Source organism: Strigops habroptila, chromosome 1 (assembly GCF_004027225.2).
Source record: "Strigops habroptila isolate Jane chromosome 1, bStrHab1.2.pri, whole genome shotgun sequence".
NCBI lineage: Eukaryota > Metazoa > Chordata > Aves > Psittaciformes > Psittacidae > Strigops > Strigops habroptila.
In genome coordinates, this window is record NC_044277.2 from 112,150,986 (window position 1) to 112,172,177 (window position 21,192).

At 38.8% G+C, this 21,192-nt stretch overlaps 1 protein-coding gene across 4 annotated transcripts in view; it reads left to right on the plus strand.

Moving 5' to 3' along the window:
• Positions 1-21,192, plus strand: part of NRP1 (neuropilin 1) — a 114,425-nt gene that overhangs the window by 72,626 nt on the left and 20,607 nt on the right. For 3 of the 4 annotated variants that reach the window (XM_030479126.1, XM_030487747.1, XM_030504647.1), the window contains exons 8-12: positions 7,600-7,755; positions 10,580-10,724; positions 12,152-12,483; positions 16,992-17,136; positions 20,073-20,177. In XM_030479126.1, coding sequence (XP_030334986.1) covers positions 7,600-7,755; positions 10,580-10,724; positions 12,152-12,483; positions 16,992-17,136; positions 20,073-20,177 — 883 coding nt within the window. The remainder of the gene's footprint in view (positions 1-7,599; positions 7,756-10,579; positions 10,725-12,151; positions 12,484-16,991; positions 17,137-20,072; positions 20,178-21,192) is intronic. The other variant, XM_030496211.1, reaches the window with a different exon arrangement.

A 21,192-nucleotide genomic window follows, 5' to 3' on the forward strand; every position in this document is an offset into this window, starting at 1 on the left:
TACACAATTAGCATAGGTATGCCGCAAAACAGGAAGAAGCAGAGGTTATTTCTGTGTGATTATACGTGTGTAACATTGTACTTATATTCAAAATACCAAAAAGCATTATAAATCAGGCCCTTCTGCCTGTACCCTCTGATTTTAATAGTACAGCAGCTGGCAAAAAAAAATGCTACAGAAGAACTTTATAGGCAAAATTCAGTGTTTTCCACCTAAAGCCCAGTTATTCACATGTGAAGCAGTCTGATAGAGAAGCTTTGGATTACTTTTTTCCCATTTGTGCATTAGCTGCTCAGTACACTTAGGGGGAAAAAAGTCCTACAATTATGTCCTTCTCTCAGAAAAGAGTGGTTCTGCAAGTATTGCTATAGAGTTTCCCTTTTCTATAGTTTCTAACACAAACTGGGAATGTTACATTCAAACTGCATTAAATAGTTGTCTTCATTCCAGATCAGAGGATTAAGCTCAGGTTTAAAATTAAATGTAAATTACAAATAAGTATTCAGAAAATGTTAATTAAAAGTATTACGTTCCTGACTCATTTCTTGCTCAGCAAGGGTTCCTAAGTATCTTAGCTGGAGAAAGGGGCCATTCACATTCCTCCTTTTTTTGACCAAGTCATTGTACATGTCTTAGGTTATCCATTTGCAAGTTAATGTAGTGCAGAGCAAAGGTTTTCATTTTAAAGAAGTAATATTTCACAGCAAGATATGCTCCTGCAAGATGTAAAACAATCTTTTTTCTAAAGCACTGTGAGTTAATCAGCCTTTCTCTTCATTGCTACAGAGAGGGTTTGAATGACATGAGATGCTGATTACTTAGATCCCAGAGTCTATAGAAATCCCAATACGATTACATTTTCCTCCCTTTGTTATCAGAGTTTATTGTATCTTGGTGTTCAGGTTTTAAGTAGTTTTCAAGCAAAAAAAATAAATTAAGAAGAAGGTATTTTCTGAGTCTTATGAACAACAATCCTGTTACATCAGAGCACCACATGAATGCGTAAGGTGGAGCTTGCAAACGAATAGCAGACAGATCATTCGCTATCACTGTACTGGATGCATTTCATACAATACAGTGAGCCCATTTCAGGGGAGCATTGCATTGCTCTTGCTTTTAAACCCAAGTCATTCAAAGACTCACACTAAAAATATCACACAGAGCTAACGTGTACCAGTGGCAGTGCTTCTCCGGGCCCACTCACAGCATTCCTCTTTCACATTTCATCTTTATAGTTTCCATACTGGAGCGATGTGGTTTGCTGAATTCTAGAAATGTCTCAAGTTGAAATGCTAGTGTATTAACCTGCTGTACTGAGTCTCTTTTGTTTCTCTTTACCAGAGTGCTGCTTGCCAATTTTTACAACTACAGCAGATTTTACTATTCAAACAGAACCAGATGGAACACCAGTTCAAAGAACATGTCAGAATTAAATATTTCTTTTTTAATTAGTTGCTTCTGATTTATGCAAAAAAAAATTAACATAAGAGTGGGAGAATGTGCCATGAATCCAGATGCAACACAGCCCACACAAGCATTATCTTTCCTCTGTCAGAGACGCAGAGGTCTTTTCTTTCATTTCTTCCTTGTCTTTTTTCCTTTATGTTTCTGGATTTCATTTTTCTTACACTTTCTGCATCTTTTCCTAATTGAACAGCCCCATAATGTTGACTGAGGTTCTCTTATGTTCATCATACTTTGTCATCATTATCTTAAATGTTCTCTTGTAGAAACTGGCTGATCTGCCTCTCAAAAAAATTACTGTACTCACTACTGCAATCCCAGCACCAATATCTTAATGTGATAGCATCCTTTGTGTCTATTCTTTGTTTTCAGTTGGAGGAATCTTTATGCTTATGTTTTTTCTGCTGCAGAGAAGGATTTGGGCATAAGGTGAAGATTGTGAGGAATATTTCAACTGCTAAAGAAACTTTATTTCCTTTTTGCTGCCAAGCATTCCTATTTCTTTGGCATGAATGTTTGCTTATCTTCTCTTTCATGCTTCCCCATTTTTGCCAAGTCACATAAGCATCGATTCAGTAAAGCATACTTACCAAGGGCAGTTGTTAGGCACAGACTAGAAGTTGAGCATGTGATTAGCTGCTTTCTCTTCTGGGGCTTTCAGGATGTTGCTGTCAAGGTCAATGAGAAAGACTTCAGTGATTCAGGAGAGATCTTACTAACAGCAATGTCTCCTCATTTTCTTTATGGAGCTGCCACAAACATCACTGAGAATTTTGCATAAAGACTTGGGAGAGTTTACAGCCTTAACTATTTTCACTAAAACCCAGGATGAATATTTACACCCTGTCATTAATCAAGGAGTTGTGCTCTTGTAACTCATTTCAAGGACAAAGACTTTTGAAAGTAATTTTCCAACCAAATTAATTAGACTATTTTCAGAATTTCTACTAAAGTCTGTGCCATTTCTACTTAGCATTATAATCTTCTTTACTTAAAGCTCAATAAATAAAAGAATTGAGTGATAATTGTATATACATCATGGGAGAGCATGATTGGTCAAATCAACAGCAACACCTAATAAAAAAGATCAACTCTTGCTTAATTAAATATTTGACAGAAGAACAGTGAAGCGTCACAACAGTTAATCTGACTCAGAGCACTGTATGCTATCTAGGGAAATGACACAGTTCTCTGAAAATATTTACTTTGGTATGTTCTATCAAGTGATGGATTATACAGCTTTTCAAGCCACAAGAGATGCCCACAACAAAAAGCTTCCTGTTGTTAATCAAACTCCAGCACTTTGTCCTTTATTTTCTCAGGCTGTTAAGCAGACAGATCTACAGTAGGAGTGTTAAAAGCTGGTAAAACTGCTCCCTTGCTACAGCTCCCTCAAGGACTGTATTTTATTTAGCGAGGCAGACTTTCATTCTGAAAATAAGGTCTTCCACACTATGACACGGTTATGCATGATGGTAGGAAGCAGCAACATTAATTTCAAGTCATGTATGTTGTGTGTTGTTCTTTATCGAGCAGTTTGCTAAGACTTGCTGCATGATTCATTGTGCAGAGCTAAATGTTATTGGTTTTCCTTCTCTGTAGCTGGTGCCTAATAAAATGAGTATGTGTATGCCACCCCTTGCATATCTATGCCTTAAAAATGTGTCACCCACCCACTGTCTTTGGAGGCAGTAAGACAGCAATAAAAATATTTTTGCTGGATGCTGAAAGATATTGCAGAATAAATAGAGAGGAAGTAGTTCATATGTAGAAAAAGCTAGTATCTTGCAATATGCTCTCGCATGAAAGAAATTGATTTTAGAAGCAGGAACAACTACGGCTTTTTTTACATGAACATTTCTCTCCTGGAAAAAAAACACACATTTGAGATATTCCTCATTTCTTGTAAGTTAGGGGCCCATTCTTATAGGCAAGTCTGCTCTCGGTCTTGTACTTGCTAATAAAGGCAGTCACGTTGCAGCACTGGCAATTATCAAAGGCTGTGGTTTTGGATAAGGCCCTAAAGCATCATTTTCCAAGAGAGATATGCTTTTTTATCTGCATGAAAGTGAACAAAATTTGAAAAAAACAACTAGCAACGTACTGCAGTTAGTCAAAGCTGAAATTCTGGTCATGGAAATGAAATGTCAAGATTCCAGGTTTAGAGACAGCTGCCTATCTCGGATCACAGCCATACAGCATGCAATAACTTCTAAAATTGCTTGCATCCTCTAAAATAAATACCAGATGTTTGTTTATCATATGTGCAGAAAGTTAAATGTCAAATTAATTGCAGGGAAATGCATTTGATGTTCATCTTCAAAAGTACTGTATTTCACCACCACCTCTTTCCACAGTTCATTTTAATGTGAAACACAAGTTCTTGAAACAAAAAGGCCAAAACAAAAAAATAGTTGTTAAAGATTTGCATTACTAACTCAGCTGAAGGCAACTGTATCTGAGAAAAATGGGTTACCTCTGGTCATGTTAACACTTCGAGACCTCTGTGGAGGCAACATATAAGTTGATTGGAAATCACACACAGTTGTACTCTATAGGCTTAAGCCTCCAAAAAGCCTAAGAACTATCTGTTTGGTGACACAGCTGTACTAGAGCTACTACCCTCTGCAATAATTCCTCTGGCTAACATGGTTCAGAGCTGTGTCTTACCATAGCTACATTTTGGTACCTTCAGGTGCCAATTGTTAATAGCAGTTCATATGGTTGAACTTCCACTCTGCAACATTTAGAATGAGTATTTTATACACAATTTTGCATTTTACAGAAAATAAAGTTTCAAAAGTCATTGGAAAGAAAACAAAATACATCACAAAGTGATTAATGAATGTGAGCTTAACAGCCCATTAAAATATGTCATGCCGTTTCCAAGGTAGTCCTCTGCATAATTTATTTCTCTCAGCTTACTTAGGGAAGAAGATTGGTACATTTAGAGCTTGATTTACAAACATACTTAGGCACCACAGAGGGGTGCACAGTGTTGCAATTCTATTTGCATGCACCTGGAGAGGAGCGGTTCCTCTCTGGAGGCCGCTGCAGACAACTGTCAAAGGGAAGAAAATGCCTTTAGCTCTGCCTCTCGCCTGGACCTCTGCACTGACACAGAGTTAGTACTAAAAACTCCAGTCCTTCTGCTTCTTTGCTGCTTAGCCCCACCTTTCTTATTTGCACTGCTCCTTTTTCACAAAACACTAATGGAGAAAGGTTATTCTTTTTTCTTTATCAGCTTGTGAGCAAACACCCCCGGCATGTTGCAGGTCTGGGGTTGCAGCTTGCTTTTCCAACGGGTTTAAAACTGTGGCACACAGCTAAACACTCAACTCATCAACCTCCAGGTGCTCCAGGAGAGGACTACTGTTGACCTAGTTCCAGTTTTCAAGAAGCACATTCATTTGCTGATCTGAATAGAGCGCATCTATATGAAAGGATGTTTTCCCTAACCAGAGACGACTTCTTACTCCTATACCATATTACACAGTTACTGGAGCCACAAGCACTAATGAGGTTGCCCCTTCCCTATCTAGAGGCAATAAATTAGAGGCCTTCTCAGAGTCTCTCTCTCCCAGTGAGCTGTTAAATTCCAGCAGGAGAATTTCTGCCTGCCTTTTGAATTCCACCAGATTTCAGGCTATATCTTTTGCCTGTCTAGGACTTAGACCCAGACAGTGAGATAGATGCTGTAGGATATTCAGTGCCCTGGGAGTATATTGAATACCAGCATTTGGGACCAAGAAAAATCTGGGGAACTGAAATTCTTTGATTTAGTTGCCTTAACAGTGACTGGTAGCTGTAATTGTTAGTTCAGGCATCAACTAATCAAACCTTCTCCTAAACCCCCAATGTTAAATTTTAACTTGGCTTCAAATACCTAGAACTCTTGTAATAGGCCATTGCTTGACTTTATTCACAATGAAGTACTTACTGTATATTAAAAAGCCCCTACTAGAATCATTTCAAATCAGTTGGAACAGTACAGGCTTGGGACCCTAATCATTTCAAAACTGAAGAGCTGTTTCAAATTGTAAGAGAAGCAGATCATTTAAATAACTTAGCTCTGCGCTCCCTCAGACTTCCAGATTTTCAAGTGCACTTCAGCCTGGAAGTGAATGTGGTATTGGACATAACTCAGTGCAGCACACTTTACAATCAGCAGAGTACAGTTTGGAGAGCATTTGAAGTTAAGCTGAGATTGCTCACCGCAATGATGCCCACATTCCCCCATTAACTTTCAGATTGCAACAATCTAACATCTGAGACTCTCCAGTTACTTTAAATCACTTGATTGTTTTTGTAAGGCGGTGCTGGGATTTTTTTAATTTTTTTTTTTAAGATTGAATTTTTTTATCATGACAAAACAATATGTTCCAGCATTTCACCCCTAAGGACAAGGGCTAAAATGTTACATATAGACTTTACCAGCCTTAAATACTGGGGCAGGGGCTTTGCCCTGAAAGCTAGTTCTATGTGTCACACAAAAGGCTCCTATTCTTGTGCTGGAAGATTTCAAAATGCCTTGCATATGACATGGGCATTGAGAGAGCAACCAGTCTGTCCTCAAGCATTTCCTTCAGCCTTTTGAGAGAGCATGTTGATTTAACTGTTCCAGCGCCTTTGGATATATGACATACATCCAGGAAAAAGGATGCCTGTGGGACACAGGGGTCGTATATTCTGCATCCTGCGTACTTTGGAAATAATAAAAAGCCTGAGACATTCATGGGACATTCACTTGAAAAGAGTTAATTAACCTATTATTATCCTACTAAAGTCTGGACAACTGAAGTTTAGAGGAATAAATTAAGTAATATTTTATGGGTAGTGTCATTTTATATTGAAACTAAGTGGTTTGCTTTAGGAAGCAAAGAGAAGGTTCTAGCTGCAGAGAAAGAGGATGATGAATTTGATTTTCGTTGGTTTGTTGTTATGGCTAAAGAAAGGCTGTAAGGAAATGGCAGGCATTTCAAAGCTGTGTCACCAACCTGGCTGTGAGAAAGTTTTGTGCCTAGTTTCATCCATTTGGCAGCTGGAGTTGTACACTGGGACAAAGGTTTTGTTTGCCAGCAGAACTGACTTTGAGTAGCCATACTCCTGCATCCCACACCATCCTCCCAGCTATGCCAATACATCTTCTGTCGTACCATATGATGAACTAGATATGGTTGACAAACAAATAAATAAGTGAAGGAGGGGAAGGTTAAGCTAAATCACTTGTCCATTTGGTTGCAATGTAACTTCATGAGAGAAGGAGGAAGAATGAGTGAAGAAGAGAGAAGGCCTCTAACACGTATTGATGTGCACAGCATAGCATTCATTTCTCCTGCAAGTTCAAAATGCTATTGTTTTCTAATGATTCAAGTTCATTACATTTGACAGTTGGAACAGAATTATTGCACCTGTGCTAATGCTTCTTTCTGTTTTCTTCAAATACATCATACAGTACAAGCAACTCATTTGCTTTTTCACCAACAAAACCACACAGTGATTTATAAGTATCTTGTGACTCACCACTACACCACAGGTTTCTTTTCTCCTGTTTGCAAATGATGAGCCCCTGGGTTTTAGCAGAATTCTTGTTATCATTCCCTAAGTGCACAACTTTGATATTGAACTATTAAATTTCGTCCCATTTCTAATACTGCAGTCATTAGGGTTGTTCAGTTCTCACTGCATGAGCCTCCTCTGTATTGACAATGCCTTGCAGCTTTGTGTCCTTAGTGAATTTCATTAGCATCTATGCAAGGTACTTAATGAAAGTATTAAGTAAGATTGTACACGAGACTGATCCTTGAGGAGCTTCTCTAGTAACTTCTCTTCAGCCTGGTGTTTCCCATTCGCACTGATGGCGTCTCTGGTTCCTCCCCCACAGAGGAAATTTAATTCTCTGGCATAAGAGTAACCCTCTGGGTAATTAGGCAAATGTTCCCATCTCTTGTGTCGACACTATTTACAAAAGAGACATTATGGCTATATTATTATCAACAAAATGTTGCAATTTCCTTTGTATGAAATCCTTATTATCTTTGTAAAACATGGGGGGGGCAGAGTGGGTGTCACTTCTGCAGTGTTGTTATGCTCTGAACCGATTGTTCTCCTGTCTCAATTCACTCGTTACTACAGGTAGATCTAGGCCTTCTTCGCTTTGTTTCTGGAATTGGGACTCAAGGAGCCATCTCAAAAGAAACAAAGAAAGAATATTATCTGAAAACATACCGTGTAGATGTCAGCTCCAATGGAGAGGACTGGATTACATTGAAGGAGGGAAACAAGCCTGTTGTAAGTCTTTTCTCTTGTATCTCTCTTTGTCCAAGAACTGTTTAGTTACTATCGGTTGTTAAAAAAAAAACAAAACAAACAGGAATAAAGTATCACAGTTTTCATCAGGTTGCTCAGAGTTAACAATATCCCAAATCCAAAACATAGCTATTGTCTCAGTAGTAATGAGCCACAGAAATTATTTATCCAAAGCACAGAGCAGCTGAAAATGGTGCAAGGTGCTGCCCTGTCTGTTGTACCCAACATAATATGAGTGGTTCAGCTCTTTTCCCTGAAGTGTGCTGCTGTTTCCCAATTTGCCAGAGATTTTTTATGTGACCTTGAGAAAAACATTGTGGGGAACCTTTTAAAAAGTATGTAGCTCCCTTATCTGCAGCGAAGTTCTGGATATGCAGTGTGTCAGTGCCTCAGACCCCCATGCATAGCCACACTGTCTTGCAGGAGTGCTAGCAAGTGATCAGTAGTTTGTTAGACTTCCAAGCATCTCAGTGATCGGGGTCATGCAGGCAGATAATTAGGCACATCTTTCCATCCTTATAGATTTTTAGCACCTTTCCATTTATCAGCGGATTCGCTCTCTGTGACCTCCCAATGAAACAGCTTTAGACACTCAGAAGAAAAATCTTCATTATCCGCTACCATGAGCATAAAGCTCATTACTGAGAAGTCAGTTCTGCTCCAACTCTCACATGAATAGTCCCAGTGAGGTTGTGCTTCCCTTCCCACCTCGCTCAGGATGTGCCCAGGAGCAGCATCCCTAGAGGCTGCCAGGGGCTGATGCAACTGGAAAGATGTTGTGGTACCTCCCTTCAAAACAGCTTTTTTGTGACCCTTCTGTGAACACCAGGAAGAGCTGTATAATATTAAACTCTATCAGTGTAACCATATCTAGCTCTAAATATTTGATTACTGTTGTGTCCCTGATTCATCTGTAAGTGCCATGCCAACTCCGCTGTGTTTATCTAATCAAAATGGTAGCAGTGTTTCTTCTTTGAAGCACTTTGTAAAACAACAAAAAATGAATCCTGAAAGCTTCTCTTTGACAGGTATTATCCTGTTTTTACAGAAAAAGAACTTTAGAAGGTCAAATGCTACAATGTGGGCAGTGTATAATGATGTATAAAGGTACAGTAACTGACTTGCCTAAAGTCACAAGAGAAGCAAACACTGTGGCTGGTATGAAACACAGGGTCTCCTGGCTCTGGTTCCCATAATCTGAACAAATACCGCTTTCAAAATCAGACCATTCTTTATTTTTAATACCAGCTTCAATTTGTAAGCTTTCCAAGAGTGTATTTTACATAAGTTTCTCTTGTACATGATGTCCTTAGTGAGAACACTTACTAAACCTGTGCTATTTGTTCTAAGGGTTTATAAAAGAATCAGGTTTCTAAAATGCCAATATTTTGCTGTTGATCAGGTCAAGAAAAAAATATGCACCGGTCTCCCTCTGATTATCTTTATTCAAATGAAAAGTTAAGTAGACTTGGCTACTGAAGAAACAACAAAAGCAGGCAGCTGCAGATCTCTTCCAGGCAGCCTCACACGAGAGTTGCACTAACTACATAGAAGAAGCTGTGTACTTTTGAGAAAAGACTCATTTTCTCTGTCAGTCAGACCTTGACAAAACTACAGCAGGTCCTCTCAGAGAAAAAAAGTTGCTGAAAAGAAAAGTAGCTCCCTTTAAAATCTCTTGCTAGATATGAAACTCCTATGTTAAATTACTTGAGATATAACAGCCTGATGAGTTGACAGCTGTGCGCTGCTGTCCTCTGCTCCAAATTAGTGCAGTTATTGCAAGTAACAAACAGGAAAGTGGACAGTGTATGTATCTCCCATAAAAGGAGAGAGGTTTATATCTATGGAAAACAGGAAATTGTTCCTCTCTACGTGAGGAAGAAGCAGGAAGCTGAATCACCTTCTTTGGGCTAGAACATTGCAACGTTTCAGCTCTGCTAGGAAGGAGCGCGTCTGCAGGATCCTCAACATGAAAGCACAGCACAATCCTGTCCCTTCTTGTGGAAGTCTCATTGTTCATATAATTTGACTACTAGTCTCAGGGGACACAGACAAAATCTTAGAGCCTGCTATGTACATTTTAAATAGACTTCCATCTCAGTATGCAAGAAAATCCGAATATGTTTATCCTTGTTAAAAAGGATTTAAAAATGGCAGGTTAACAAAGCAAGCTTTGCACAATACACTCTGCAAAACTCTTTAAGTCCAAGGACAATAAATTAATGCATGTTTTTATCCTAACTCCATATGGGGTATTTACGATCTGACATCCAAACCTTTAATTTGGCCCAGAGGTTCTGTAGCTTTTTGAATCATTCTATAAATGTACGAGGAATAAAACTGCCCTAATGGAGCATTGAGGGATTTTTCCAGGACATGGCAGTCCTTGGGTGACAGACCAGCATACATCATTCCCGCATACAGATCTGGGCATTAGGAACGCTTCAAAATAGGCAGGGAGTGGACAGACCCTTGTTGAGCTCCTGCTCTCAAGATGGTCCTGAGCTCTCCTGATCTGCTCTGCAGTGTTCTGGTGTGTTATGGGACTCTGCAGGTGGCAAGTATTTTTTAATATTATTGAACACGTTACATCTTCTTTTCCCTCCCCAAGGAAAGCTTATCTGTCTCCAAAAAATGTCTTAGGAGTTTAATGAAATAATTCCCCATGCAAGTCTTTTGTCTCAAACCTCCCTTCCCCACATAACCCTGGTTAGACCTTGAATCATAACAATCTGTAAAACACAGAATTATAAACATCATTTAAGAGAAAGCCTAACAAATATATACTTCTTCTTTCCACACAAAGGTGTTTCAAGGGAATAGCAATCCCACTGATGTTGTTTACAGACCTTTTGCCAAACCAGTTTTAACACGGTTTGTGAGAATTAGACCTGTGTCTTGGGAAAATGGAGTATCACTAAGATTTGAAGTTTACGGCTGCAAGATAACAGGTATGTCTTGAGAAGGATTTTAAAGCTAAGGGAACTTATTTTGCCTGTGCTGTGGATTTTATTTTTATGAGTGAAATGCATCTTCACTATTTCCATTGTGGTCTGAATGAAGAAATGAAAAAAAAACTAAAGACAATAAAACACGACAACCCAAACATACAGGGCTATCTGAATGTTGTTCTGGCATTATCTTTTAGGTTTTCAGTTTAATTATTTTACAACTCCATGCAAAATACCTGAAATACACAGACACTCTGCATATTCCCATCTTGTTTTTCCTTCCTAACCGTCCAGTGTCTCTCTCTCATGCCTGCTATTTATAGGTAGTTCTCAGCAGGTTTCCCAAGAAACAAACATACATAGCTTGCATTGCAAGGTACAAACACTTAGATCTGAAGCCTATTCAAGCATTATCATCAAAATACTGCCTTGGATTAAAAAAAAATATATATATATATAAAAATAACAGGCACAAGTAGGAATTTTTTTAGAAGTCTTTTTTTCCCCTAGTTTTAGTATTTCTATAACTTCTACAAAATAAAGGCATTTTTATACATAAAGTAAAAATACAAGTTATAGTTAAAGAAAATGTTAATGATTTAATAGATTTATAAAGTTGATTTTTCTAAAAAATACATACCATCATTTTACAGCATTTAATACAGTTCATTGTCACTAATTTTATATAGTTCTAGAGATATTTTTTCCTTTAAAGTGTTTCTTTAGTCTTGAAAATGTTTCTTAGGACTGGCTTCCATACGGCAAGAAAACAAGATCACTGATTACTATGTTATAGGATACCAAGTCATCCTATGAAATCTTTTCAGATAGATTAGATGAAGGTAATATCAGCAGAACTGCTGTTACATTGTATATTGAAAAACTCTATTCCTTGTTAGCAGGAACTTCTAATTTATATTTATCTAGGAAGCAACTATTTAGCTTCTGTGTCATTTGAGAAAGCCTGAGAGACCAAAGAAACACAATGTGAAAATCTCAAGTACAACAATAAATTGTATGTTACAGAATGTATAAAAGATTTCCATTTCCAATGTCACCAAAATTAAGTATTCTGCAGCCAGGTTTTGGCTGATTTGGGAAGTTTTCTCTAGGGAAATATTCACAAATTCAGATGTGACCCTGCACTCTTTGCCTTAGCAAGAAGAATAGAAAACAAGAATAGAATAGGATTTTCTGATCCTTTTGGTTCCCATCAGGCCAGAAATACTTGTGGTATTTTGGTACTTCCTGCCAAAACTAGGATGTGCAAGTTTGAACAAATGAAAATTATACACGAATCCAGAAAGATTATTTTGGATGTAAGAAAGAAATAAGTAATTGCTCATGATAGCTAAATTAATTGATGTGTCCTGTTTCTGTTTTGGTATTTGTCCAGGTTAACCATTTGTTTGTTTTTTTCTCTGTAGATTATCCTTGCTCTGGGATGCTGGGTATGGTGTCTGGGCTCATTCCTGACTCTCAGATTACTGCATCTACTCAAGTTGATCGAAACTGGATCCCAGAAAATGCTCGCCTCATAACCAGCCGTTCAGGTTGGGCGCTGCCACCAACTACTCATCCGTATACAAACGAATGGCTTCAGATAGACCTTGGAGAAGAAAAAAAAGTGAGGGGCATAATTGTCCAAGGAGGCAAGCACCGAGAAAACAAAGTATTCATGAAAAAATTCAAAATTGGCTACAGCAACAATGGGTCAGATTGGAAAATGATCATGGATTCCAGCAAGAAAAAGATAAAGGTAAGGAGGAAAGATCCACACTAAAAAAAAGAGTTGCATTAAAAAGAAAAAAAAAAAAAAAAGTTTTCATTAAATTCAAACACATCTATCTCTGACCTTAGAAAAAGCAGACAGCTGGGATGAAGCCAAGCAGGAGGACTCCTTGGGCAGCAACCCTGAAGGGATGCTGTGAGAACCATCCCATGCCTGAGGGCAGGAGCTGGCCTTAGGACATTTGCCTCTCTCTGCGGCAAAGGTTTTGTTTATTCACAGCTAGCTCAAACTTTATTTCTGACAAGGGTGATGTGCCTCTGTGGCCCCTAGGTTACTAAAAAAATACCATGTGATGGTAGTATGCGATACTGCCAGAGAAGTAGTTTCCGCTGCAGTTTTTCCACAGATGGTGAACAAACTTATTTGAAACACTGCATTTCTTTTCTTTTGCTTCTTTTTCATCTGTGCAGTAGAATCAGAATGGTGTTATTTAACTCAGTAGGGTACATGTTGGATTTCTGAACTGCCTATAGACTACTTTACAGGCTCCCTGTAATGGTCTGACCCAAGCCCCACCAAAAGTGCTGGAGCTTTTGACTTTTTATTCCATCCCAAGTGAAAAGTACTATTGTACTGTCACAAGTGAAGCATCTTCGAGGTGGCTTGGGAATAAAGGGTAGCTGGTTCATAGGTTCAAGCAGAAACTGCAAGACATTTACAGAGGAAGGCTTGCTGAGTTAGATTCAAAGGAGAAGAAAATGAGTATGGCCCAGAAAAGTCTCTGGGAATGTAACTATTTTGGCTTGATATTGAGTGTATGCTTTTCAAGACATAAATTGCACCAAGAGTTTATCTTATTTACCCCAAATCCCATTCATTAGGTCTCCCATCCGATTTTGCTGTCATTCTCACAAAGTACATTGTTGCCTCAAAGGGCACAATCCTTTTTAGTCCTCCTACCCTGTTCCTTGAGGAAACCGGTGGGCATGCAGTCCTCTTCACCAACTGGTGTTGCAATACTGGGATGATTAGGGAATCATATACCACATTGTGCCTTCAAAAGGCAAATTAGTGTGGTGCTCGTCAGATGGGAATCGAGAGTTGCTCTGTATCTCATCTGCGTAAGCCTGAAAATTAGATGTAAAAGCTGTTTTGCTATATAGACTCATCCGTTGGACAAACCTGTCTTTCCTGAAAGGAAAAGCTGAGTGGGCCCATGGATGTAGCTTTTCCAGGCACATTTGGTAAATATTGGACTTCATTCTCTCCTGTTTTAATCTCACTGAATATGTCTGCGTTTTCTCACTTTTCATCATTTGTTTTGGGGATTAAAACTAAACGAATTCAGCCTTTGCAGTCAGCTCCTTTCTCTTGTTACCATGAGTTTTGACTTCATCATAAAGTGTGAAGAGAGTGTAAATCAACAATGGGATCTAACCATTTTCTTTCTAAAATAGATGTTGTTTTGACATGTACTTCTACACTGTGGCTCAACGAGGGAAAAAAATAATGCCATATGCTTTCAAAGCAGTGCGCCGTCTGCTGCATGGCTTTCTGTTTTCTAATACAAGCACTTGCCATCATTGTCAGAAGTTAGCAGTTTGACAAGAAAACTAGTGTGCTAACACACTGAGCCCATCCTCGGCTTTCACCACTACCAGAAATTAACTTTCAAGATTAATAGAGTGGGGAGGGCTGGAATTCAAATCTCTTGTGGTAAAATTATAATCCTTCCCAAAAATTCAAGACATTCAATAAACTTTCTTCTGAAGCACAAGTTTTCTTCAAAGAGTATCAGATAAATCCCATGATTTGGGAGTCTGAGGGATTTAAAATGTTAATACTGCAATGTAGTATTTTTAAATGTAAGTGGAGCTGGATGGGACAGCATGCTATAATGAGTCACAGCAGGAATGTGGATTAGAAACAGCCTTGTTATATGAAATGAAACACGTCGTTTCACTTGGTTAAAATCTTGACTTTCAATAAACAAACAACTGCATTTTAGGAAAAGAAAGAGCAGTGACAAGCTAAAATAACAACAGAATATGTCCAAAGGATGAAACATTACCATGTTTCTCAACTATGATCTTGTCATCCATTACTGCAGCTCCTTTCACTAGGACTACCATAACTCCTTCCTCTTTGACTGACCCAATTTGTGCTATTTTTGAATGCGCAGAGTGTTTCCCCCTTTAGCACTCAAAGGAGTGAACATCACAAATCCTCAAACATCCATACAGAACCCCATTTTCATTTCAAGATCCAATTAGTACTTTTTGTCCATAGTCTTACTCAAGCTTACTCCGTAAAGTCATCTTTTTCTTTAATACTTCTTTCCTCCTTCCACTTTTTCTGGGTTTCTTTACACCTCGTCTCATAATTTCTGGTACAAGAAACTTCTGAATATCCTGCCATTTGGAACAACTTTGTTAAATTTTTATGCAATGTTTATTTTCATTTTAAAAGATATTAGGAAGAATTTTTTTTCCTCTCACCTGTTTCACTTCTTTTGTTTAGCTATTATTTATTATAACTTATCTTTGTAATGAAGTAAAGCAACTTATGACATAGCCTATATAAAAGACACTCACAAAGGGAAGTCTTATTTTACACTTCTCTCTCCTCCCCCATAAAAAATATCAGTATGTGTTTTAAACGAATAGTCAAAATCGAATCACAGGCAGCTCTGCACTACAAACGACAATGATTCAATAGAATTCTAGATGCTTATTGAATTCTAATGTCTATGTGTCAGTACTCCAGTACTGATGTCTTTTATAAAACAGTTTTCATTATTATATGCTGTTATTAAGACTACTATTAGAAAAGAAGCAAGGATTCCTTAGATACATGTGTCTGTCTACTTTTTACACATAAAGTGGCATTCATTCTTTCTCATATGCTAGGTAGCTTTTCTGATCATTTGCACTATATTGCTGTTCAAATATAATAATATGTAATTCCATGTTAATTAGATCTGACAGGCCATCTACATGTGAATTCTTGACATATGTCTTCCAAGCACTGACAGAACACCAGGTTGACCAGTGCCCCTTGAAGCCACCTTGGGAGTACAATCTCCCCTAGGAAGCAGGAGCAGAAGCATTAATGTTGAAATTATTCTTTTAATTCAGTTAGTCATAGTCTCCCATCATCACTGGCTTTTGAGACTGGCAATGTAACCAACAGCCAGAAGGGGTTGTGGACCATTCGTTCATAATACAGATGTGTACAGTAAAACTAAGCAAGGCTTTTAGGACTGCTTTGAAAATACAACCAGCAATCAAGTTTACCTATGCTTGTTTTGTGCCTTGGGAAATACAGCCAGCTTCCTGCACGGCCTCTGTTTCCTCTGCCCCAAATCGATAGGAGGAGTTCATTGCAGCTTGGGTTTTGTTCTCATCCAAAATGAAGAGGATCTGGTGGTTTCTTCCTGAAGAAGGCTTCATGCTTCACAGCTATGAGTTGGAAGTATCTTATAATAGTACTTCTAATCCTGAAATTGAACTCTAGCTCAAAGATGATTTTTTTTTCATGTTTTGCCATTTAACTAATTCATAGGAGAGTTATAAATACTTCACTTTTACTTCATTGTTATATACATTGTCATATTTTGTACTTAAGATAATCCAAAGTCATTTTTTACCATAAAATAGGGTTAAAATAACCCCTTTTGCCTATCTGGGGTTATAAATTCTTCATGGCAAGGGCTGTTTCTTTGTACAGTTAATTCATTCTAAGGACCGATCGTCTCCATGGAGGCACCTGAGGTGTTGCTATAAGTACAAACTATAACTTGTTCTATATGCAAAAGATCACTGACAAGAGAAGCCTACGGTATCAAACAAATGCCATTGAGAGCTGCATTATGGCTAAAAAAACCTAGAGTGCAACTCAGAGAAGAGATTTTTCTCTGAAATGTACATTTGCTGACCCTGCCTTGCCCGTTGGATTATATTGCAGTTTTGTCAGGAGGCAGCTTTCTTCTTTCTTTCTTTCTTTCTTTTTATTCTTATTCAATAGCAGGCTCACTGGAAGAACTCTTGCAGCTACTGGAGTTTAATTTATGCCTTATGAAATAACTGCAACTTGTGAAACTCTGTCACTGGGGGAAATCAGATTGAAATTTTCTCTTGAATAGTTGGATTATTATTGTAACCACTTAAAAGGTGACAGGATCTTCACCTCAGCCTTTTTTTTGTCCCTGAGAAGTGTTGAAAATGTCACCCAGTTAAACCCCAGATCAGAGTGTCATTTAAAAACATGTCTTATTAAACAGTCAGCTCTTGTTATGACCCTGATGGATTGGTTGCTACTGAGTTTATGAAAAATGAAATACATTACTTTTCTGAGAAGCTTTAACTATGTATTTTCCATTCTCATTTAGGACAGGAATGCCTGACACTTATTAAGCAGTTAGAATCTAGCCTACTGCTCACCTAATTCAAAGACTAGAGAATGAAGGAAAAAAGACAATTGTTGAAAGTAGCTTTTTTTTTTTTTTAACAAGTAGCATTTGTCATGCTTTGTAGACTTTTGAAGGCAACACCAACTATGACACGCCTGAACTGCGGACTTTTGAACCTGTAACAACTAGATTCATCCGTGTCTACCCTGAGAGAGCCACACATGGAGGACTGGGACTGCGAATGGAGCTGCTGGGCTGTGAACTCGAAGGTAATTGCTCTGTTAGAGATGAATGCACATTATTATTTTCATAAATACATTCTCTACTTGGACTACTGCTGAACAGTGCTGTGTCTGCACAGGCAGCATGTCGGACTTTCGCTTCCGTGACTGCCATTAGTGCTGTTTCTTGGCCTAATCAGTTCCTTCTCTGCAGACATTTGAGTATGCCCAAGGTACAAATATTATTCTTTCTCCCATTCCTTGCTTGAATCACAGTGATATTCTCCACATGGTTTTCTGTTCCCTTAAGCAGCCTTACGATTATACTTTAGAGAAGCATATAGCTATTAGGAGAGAATAAAGACAGGAAGTTAAATTTTATGTTACCATGATACAGCCTTGGAAGAGATGTTTTCTGAGAATGCAGAGGGAGCTTTGCACTAAATATAGCAACTATGTCCCTTGCTCCTTCAAAGGTTGTGAAAGTCATATCAGACAATATGGTGGCCAATGATTACTTGGCTGGAGAGTGTCTGTGCTCTTTCTTTAGGGGGATAAAGGGGACCTCTTTATTCCTTCACAAGCTTTAATTTTTCAACAGTGTGTAGGAGGTGAAAGACCAGGAAAAGCAATGTTTAGGCATTTATCCTTGGACTGTGACATGAAGTCAAGCTTTGATTCTTGTTATATAAACAATAATTATTTAACTTCATAGATAACTACTGATAACACTACATGAATTTCACAATTTTACCTGGTGGATGATGGTATAATGGCATGGCTTATAAACCACACAGCTTAACAATACACAGAATAACAAACCATGTTGCACAGGGTTTCATATGATAGCTTGTATAGAAGTAGTTGAACAAGCTCCAAAGACGAATGAAACTGATTGCTCTGCCTCTATTTCTTTCTCGCCATTTCTCTCTCAAGGCAGCAAAGTGGGAGGCATTTGCTGTGAGAACTGTGTTGATTTTTTAGTGAAGGGCAGATTGGATAATTACGCTTTTTACTTGGCCCGGAAAGTGGGGAGGTTGGAAATACTTCTTAATTCCTGCAGGAAGCCCTCATTTCCTGTGGGAATACTTAGTTCCTGCAGACTATTGTGCTACTTGCTCAGAAAAAAGAAATCCCATCACCTGTCTTATGTAAACTCACAACCTGTGGGCAAAGTCCTTCAGCCACAGAGTTTCTGTAGCCACCTAGATATTAAAAGCGAGTCCATGCACCACCTTAAAAAAACGTGCTGCTCAGTGAGATGGAGGAACCAAAGAGGAGACTGACCAGGCAAAACACCTTTACTTTTAGGCACACTGCAACAGCAAGTACAGTTTTTCAGTGGGGCACATCTTCCTGCATTTGTCTTTCTGCTATGGTGTACTTTTAAAGCTGCTCACCTGTAAGTTACCCATAGACAGGTGAGGTCAATTCCCATTAACCTGTGGGGGAACCATAAAAAGAAAACTTTGTTGTATAACTGTATCTTAAGGATGGAGTTGAATGAAAATAAGTCACTTGAGATTTACTGAGCAAGAAAGGAGCTGAGATGAGAAAAGAAGCATGGAAGTAGGCACAGACAGAAGCAGAAATCAGCTCTCCAGCAGTACTGAGCAAGGGGAAGTTTTGTGTGCTTGAAGCATCCCAGGGGGCTTATATGAAATGATGGCAGAGATGTAGGCAAGCTTGAGGCTATGCAGGGGCACGAAGATCAAGATAAGAAACTTAACTGGATGTGGAAAGCTAGAGGGAGGTCCCAGAGGGGTTTTCAAAGCAATGTGGGGAACAAATGCTCCCTGCATAATTCATAATACGTACAGAACTGCTTCTTTAACTAGGGATAGATTGCACCTGTAAAGCATAGGTCCAGGTCCTAAAGAACCATGTTTCATTCCAGAATATAGCTACTTCAGAAACTACCATCCCTCCTGACATATTCAGGCCAAGAAGTTATTGCATGTGATTTTATGTGGCCAGCGGGCTCTGGGGGCCTCAGTAAAGGGCAAAGAAGAATCTGAGAAAGGGATGCATTATTTCATAGCTTATAATGAGAGGAAAAGATTGTTAATGAAAATAACAGTAGGTTAGAATAGACAAAAGCCTGGATCACACTCCCGGAGTGGTTGTAATAAGCCAAGGAACTATACGTGCAGCATGAAACATAAACCTAAGCATAACACCAAGAATCTGTATTCTGATTTTCCAGATGTGGTATATTTTGCAGATACTGAGGTATAGATATATTTTCTCAAGCTTTTAACTCTAATAACAAAGGTCAGACTTTTATTGGTTATGCAGCAGCTACCGGAAAGTCATCACCAATGAGAAGCAGGCAGGTGGCCAGGAGGGATGACTGACATCGCTGATGTCTTATTTATTTATAACTTCAATGAAAACAAAAGAAACTCCTTCCAGATCTCCTTATTGAGCACAAAATGATTCTACTTCACACTGCCTTCCTGCCACTGTTACTAGGACTCTGCTCAGACATTTCCTCTCTCACATGTGCTTTGCAGAGGCGTCTTCAGCAATGTGGTGGATGCTGGAGAATTACCACTTTAGGCATGCACTCCTCTGGTTCCTCTGTACAGGCCTACTCACAGGGATTTTGGTCTGCAACAAAACAATGGGTTTTCTACCGCACCCCACCCTCCAAAACTCCCATTCTGCCTTGCCAGGCTTTCACTCTTTGTTGGTAGGAACAACAAATACTCATCAGCCACTGAATAGGCATTCAGGGGCTTTTGCTGCCCAACTTTGCTCAGCCCTTGAGCTCAGATACTGCAGAGTGCCTCAGTGCAAGCAGGCAGAACAGATACATCCCATTGCAAAGAAATACTAACTAACCTGCAAAGTAAAGTTGCTTCGTTCCTGTGATACAACATTTGAAGACAGCACATGGTGCTCATCAAAATGTTCCTGCCAATTAATTGCATGGTGATTCTCTAGCACGTTTTAACTGAATTGACTGAATTTTGTTTCAGCTCCTACTGCTGTCCCTACCGTTTCCGAAGGCAAACCCGTGGATGAATGTGATGATGACCAGGCAAACTGTCACAGTGGCACAGGTGATGACTACCAACTGACAGGTGCAGAAACCATCCTCATTCCATTGCAGCTTCACTGTAGCTCATATCCATCACCAGTTACCAGTTAAATGTTTGCACTGATTTAATCACTCAACATAAATGGACATTGGTATGCAGTTCGTATTGTCAGTGCCGTCAAAACATAGGCATCTGCCTTTTACAATGACAATACTTTTGATTGTTTTCTCAGCTATGTAATTTTTGAAGCAAATAATAGTGCCTAGCCGGAAGAGAGGGCAATTTTTTTTAAGTAGGAATTGTGTCTAATCAAATGTCCTAATCAAACTTTCTCTTATTTAGAAAAAAGCTGGACAAACCTTTTTAGGTTTCTTGTCTGAGACTGAAGAATTCAAATTGAAATGTTGTTTAGATTCAAGATATGTATATGCTTCCAAACCTAAAATTTAGTATAGGACTCAAATCTTAGCCCCAAACCTTTCCCAGACAGAAAAAAATGAGAATTATTTCATCAAAGCATACTCACACATAGAGTGTCAGATGTATTTCCATGAGTTTCCCCGCTAACACTGCATTACAGCCACAGAGGGACTGATGTTCTCCAAGCTGCCATCACTAGCAGAAAGATAGGAGGGAGAGGCATAACATAGTCTGCATCTGGAATGGAGGAAGCTTGGTAGTGTTTGTATTTTTCCACTTTTGCACAGAATCACTGTCCTTCTGAGAGACCTGACACTGCAGCACTACACTTTTGATTTCTTCTTAGAGGTCACTCGCTCCCCAAAGCTCTGGGCCTGTTTGATGAGATCTTCCTGTAGCAGATCTATACATCTACAGTAATTGAGCTTATTTTTGGACACACTGACACAAGTTATTTCATCACTGCTCCTTAGTATGCTTATCTAATAAATGTTTATTGCTTCTTATATCCATGATATAAAATAGCATTAAAATCTGGCAATAGGACTCCAAGAAGACATTGGGAAATCTAAGGTAAGAGATTGGCTTTTCAGAAGGTGCCAAGTAGAACACCGACGGCAGGTATAAATGAAAGTGC